Source organism: Monopterus albus, unplaced genomic scaffold (genome assembly GCF_001952655.1).
Source record: "Monopterus albus unplaced genomic scaffold, M_albus_1.0 scaffold258.1, whole genome shotgun sequence".
In the NCBI taxonomy this organism is placed as follows: domain Eukaryota; kingdom Metazoa; phylum Chordata; class Actinopteri; order Synbranchiformes; family Synbranchidae; genus Monopterus; species Monopterus albus.
The window spans coordinates 983,831-988,893 of NW_018128138.1; the positions used below are offsets into that span (position 1 = coordinate 983,831).

At 41.0% G+C, this 5,063-nt stretch overlaps 1 protein-coding gene across 1 annotated transcript in view; it reads right to left on the reverse strand.

Annotated features, from left to right (window-relative positions):
- odad2 (outer dynein arm docking complex subunit 2) overlaps positions 1 to 5,063 on the reverse strand; it is a gene marked incomplete at its 3' end in the record, with an annotated part of 88,060 nt that overhangs the window by 67,845 nt on the left and 15,152 nt on the right. The window contains exons 10-11 of the mRNA XM_020621408.1: positions 823 to 1,040; positions 138 to 287 (exon numbers count right to left, since the gene is read on the reverse strand). Coding sequence (XP_020477064.1) covers positions 138 to 287; positions 823 to 1,040 — 368 coding nt within the window. The remainder of the gene's footprint in view (positions 1 to 137; positions 288 to 822; positions 1,041 to 5,063) is intronic.

Below are 5,063 nucleotides of genomic sequence, written 5' to 3' on the forward strand. Positions count from 1 at the left end.
TCCCTACAAATTCACAATTAATAAAAGCAGTATTTAGCTGTTCTTCTCAGTACCAAAACCCTGTTTAAGTTCCTCTACCTACAGTGAAAGAAAAAACCTTTATAGATTAGGAGAGAGAACTAACTCAGGACACTTACATTTTCTGGGAGGAAATGTGTCCAGGTAAAGAGGACACTGAGAATCCTGCTTTCAACTTGCTCTTGGCTCCTGGTCCCAGCTTCTTTTTCTTCTCTAATTCACCAGACCTCTCCTGTCCAAAGCTCTTGCTGGACCTTTCAGCTGTTAAACTGTAATGATGTGAAATAGGAGTCATTATGTCTGCTTCTATTTTGAAATGGTTATTTTTTTAACGCAACCATTATTTAACAATTTGAGATGACGTTTAAGCAGTTTTTAAACAATTGAGATACTTTTATCTTGAGCCAGTTTTTCCTCAAATGACTACATATATCACAAAGTACAGCTGCAACAGCTCAGGCCATGCTAGATCTATTTATCAAAGACCACATGTGATAAATCTTTTCAGAAATTGTTTCCCCAAATCTTCTGTCTGTAATTGGGCAGAAAGGGTTTTGACACTGTAAATGTGTTTATTAACTTAAGCTATTGTCTAATTAGGAATATATATACACTTGTACTAAAATGTATAAAGCATATAACCAACTCTTTATAATGTGCCACTGCTAGTAGACACACTAAACACGTGTGGAGAAGACCTGGCATTACTGAAGCTCTTCTCTTCAACAAGAGGGATCACCACCATTCACAGTACACGGAGCCTGCAGATATCAGAAAAAAATATTACAAGGAACTATCACATACCCACATTTTAACATGAGATCAACATCCTGCCATCTCGGACAGGGCTCATATTTCTTCTTGAAGAATCCCTTGTTTAGCTTATGCTGTTGTCTCTCCTTCTCATGCACATTCTTTTCCCGTTTCTCATAAGTCCTCTGGGGTTGCACTTGTTTCTTCTCATCAACAGATTCCACATGCTGGATATTTTGTGTTGATGGAAGTTCCTGAACTATAAAATCCTGTTGTCAGGTGAAAAGAGAGAGGCTGGAGAGTAAGAAAAAAGACTCTCAACTTGCACCAAAATGGCAGTGGTGAAATCCTGCTAATTTATTTTGTAAAACTGTACATTTCTTGAAAATATGCTTATTAAATAATAAAATATTATCCTTATTAATAGTCATTCTGATGTTCAGCGGTGCTTTTTCATACCTCCCACCCACCATCTGACTTGATGCATCTCTTTCCAATACAGAGTACATATGAATGTTTGACAAAGTGTTGGTCATTTCCCTCCAAGAAGATACAGATTAAAGCTACACAGCAGTATCACTGATACATGAAAAAGATGCAGTGTATAGCGATATGCAGGCCTACATAACAATTCATTGATGCACTGGAACTAAATAATATTTTCCCAGTGCTTTACACATAATAGATCCCCCTGGTAATTGGATGAACAGTATCAAAAAGTTTATTGTCTCTGTACATTCCTTTACCTAAAACCTTGCCGCCTGGCACAGACAAAAAGCCTTTGTGTCACTGTTTTTCACTTTTAAAGGTCTTTATATAAAATTTTACAACCTATACCTGAATGCCAATAAGATACATATGAATGGTTAGCTGGCAGGAGAGCTTTAAATCACAGACACCTGTCCTGCAGGAACAGCTCAGATTGGCTGTTAGAGGCTCAACATTTTTAAGAGCAGGGGAAAAGAATTTTGTTTCTATGAATTGTGTTCATGTTCAAGCTGGAGCCCAGCATAGCCAATCATTTTTCCAAAGACTTGTTTTTCATAAAACAAAGTGACCTGCTTTTGGAAACATACAAGTCAATTCACTCAACCACAGACCCACAGCCCAAACTGATTAGCCTAACCAACCTCTTTAATTTTATTATATGTGAAATGAATAAAGTCCATGTGCTTAAACAAAGGGAAACACTCCAAATTCCTTGACATGCCACAGTAAAAAAATGCCTATTACAGGTGCACTTGTGCATCTGAAAACATTTGTGGAATTCAATCTTTGCACTTTTCTTATTTCTTCATTTTTCTTATCTCCTAGCATTTAAGTATTATATCCCAATTATTTACATATGTTTGGATGAGTCTTGCATCCAATAGATGGAGGGCATCAGCAGGGCAGCAAATCTAAAGCCAGTGGCCATAAAACATGTATCAGTGGCAGGACTCAGGCATTTTCTGACTGATTATTATGATGAGGTAGTCTATTTGTGCACAGCAAAAACAAAACCTACAACTCAGTGAGTTTTTTTGCTTTTCAGCCAGCATCTTCTGCATCCAAATACACAGTATGTTCAATTTCCAATCACACTGTGATGTCAAAACAAATTCACAACTCTGAACAGAAAAGGCAAGTCTGCTTCCTCCCTATGTTGCAGCCCAGGTCTCCTTTGGCTGCCTCTGCTCATTTGATTGAGCCTGTCTAAAATAATAGAAATGCAAAGACCTGCTTCCTCACATTGGAAATGAGAAAATATGTTTGAGATTAGGTGTTGTTATATTTGGCTGTCACCCTCCAAGTTTGGGATTGCCATGCTGCAATCAGTGACCTGAGCTAGAGCTATGTGAGATTGTATTTCTGACTGACACCTCTGTTAGTTTACCCTGTAATTGTGTAGATGCTGTAAAGCATCCACACTATGCTCTCCTGTTCTTTATTTATTGCGTGGATGCTGTAAAGCATCTCCTGTTCTTTATTGTGTGGATGCTTCAGCAGCCACACTATTGTTAACCTGTTCTTTATTTGTGTGGATGCTGTGAATCATCCACACTATGCCCTCCTGTTCTTTATTGTGTGGATGCTTCAGCAGCCACACTATTGTTATCTTGTTCTTTATTGTGTGGATGCGAAGCAACCACACTATGTTATCCTATTCTTTATTATTATTGTATGGATGCTGAAAAGCATCCATACTATGTTATCCTACTCTTTATTATTGTATGGATGCTTTTCAGCATCCATACTATGTTATCCTAGTCTTTATTATCGTGGCACCCACACTATGTTATTATACCGTTATTTTAGCTTTACTAGATTTATCAGCAGCATTTGATACTGTCGATCATGCCATTTTATTATCGACACTGGAATACAGAGTTGGGCTGAGGGCTACGATTCTAAACTGGTTTAGTTCTTTTTTGAGAAACAGAACCTTCTCTGTCATAATTGATGATTTTATTTCCGACACAGCCCATCTTACTGCTGGCATTCCTCAAGGGTCGACCTTGGCGCCCTTTCTCTTTATATATGTCACCGCTTGCGTGAATTATATCCAGGCACAATGTTCATTTCCATTTCTACGCGGATGACATTCAGATTTATATGCCATTGGTATTATCCGACCCAAATGCACTTACTCCACTGTAGAAGTGTATTCGGGATATCAAGAATTGGCTTGCCCAGAATTTTCTTCAATTAAATGAGAATAAGACCGAATATATCCTTATCAGCCCCGAACCAGCCGCAGGTGTACCCAGTCTCTTGGCCCCTACACCCATATTCACAGACATGGTAAGAAACCTGGGAGTGATATTTGATACCGGTTGTACTTTTGATAAGCAGATCAGAGCCGTTGTCAAGACCAGTTTCTTTCACCTTAGACTTTTAACGAAGGTTAAGCCCTTCTTACCCCAAGGAGACCTAGAAAAAGCAATTCATGCTGTTATTACTTCGCGATTAGACTATTGCAATGCCCTTTACCCTGGTATATCGCAATCTTTGTTGAGGAAACTTCAACTGGTCCAAAATGCGGCGGCCTGGCTATTGTCCAACACTCCCAGGTATGCCCATATTACTCCCGTTCTTCGCACATTACATTGGTTGCCTGTACATTTTAAAATTGAGCTCTTTTATTTGTTTTTAAAGCCTTATATGGTCTTGCTCCATCTTATCTGTCTGAACTTCTATCCATTTATGTTACTCGTAGAGCCCTGTGCTCTTCTAAAAACTTGTCCTTAGTGGTTCCACGGTTCCGATCAAATAAATGGGGTGACCGCGCATTTGCTGTTTATGGCCCCAGACTCTGGAACTCGCTACCGCTTGAGATTAGGTCTATTACTGAGTTAACGGTTTTTAAATCTACATTAAAAATGCACCTTTTTAAACAGGCTTTTGCTCTTTAATTTGTTTTATCTGTTTAAATGGCATTGTGTACATGTTGTTCTATGTTTTTTGACTGTTTAATATTGGTTGATTGTTTGTTTATTGTTTTAGTCTATAAATATGTTTTTACTGTGCAGCACTTTGGGCCCGTCCGGAGTTGTAAAGTGCTATATAAATGATGCTTTATTATCCATCCATCCATTTTCCTCCGCTTATCCGGAACCGGGTTGCAGGGGCAGCAGTCTAAGCAAAGATGCCCAGACTTCCCTTTCTCCAGACACTCCCTCCAGCTCCTCCAGGGGAAGGCCAAGGCGTTCCCAGACCAGCCGAGAGACATAGTCCCTCCAGCGTTCCTGGGTCTTCCCCGGGGCCTGTCCCGGTGAGACATGCCCAGAACACCTCCCTAGGTAGGTTGCCCAGGAGGCATCCGAAACAGATGCCCGAGCCACCTCAGCTGGCTCCTCTCGATGTGGAGGAGCAGCAGTTCTACTCTGAGCTCCTCCCTGGTGACTGAGCTCCTCACCCTATCTCTGAGGGTACGCCCGGCTGCCTGTATCCGGGATCTTGCCCTTTCGGTCATGACCCAAAGCTCATGACCATAGGTGACAGTCGGAACGTAGATCGACCAGTAAATCAAGAGCTTCACCTTACAGCTCAGTTCCTTTTTCACCACGACGGACTGGTACATCAACCACATTACTGCAGAAGCTGCACTGATCCACCTGTCAGTCTCCCATTCCATCCTTCCCTCACTCGTGAACAAAACCCCAAGATACTTGAACTCCTCCACTTGAGGCAGGAACTCTCCACCAACCTGAAGGGAACAAGCCACCCTTTTCCGACTGAGAACCATGGCCTCGGATTTGGAGGTGCTGATTCTCATCCCAGCTGCTTCACACTCGGCTGCAAACCGCCCC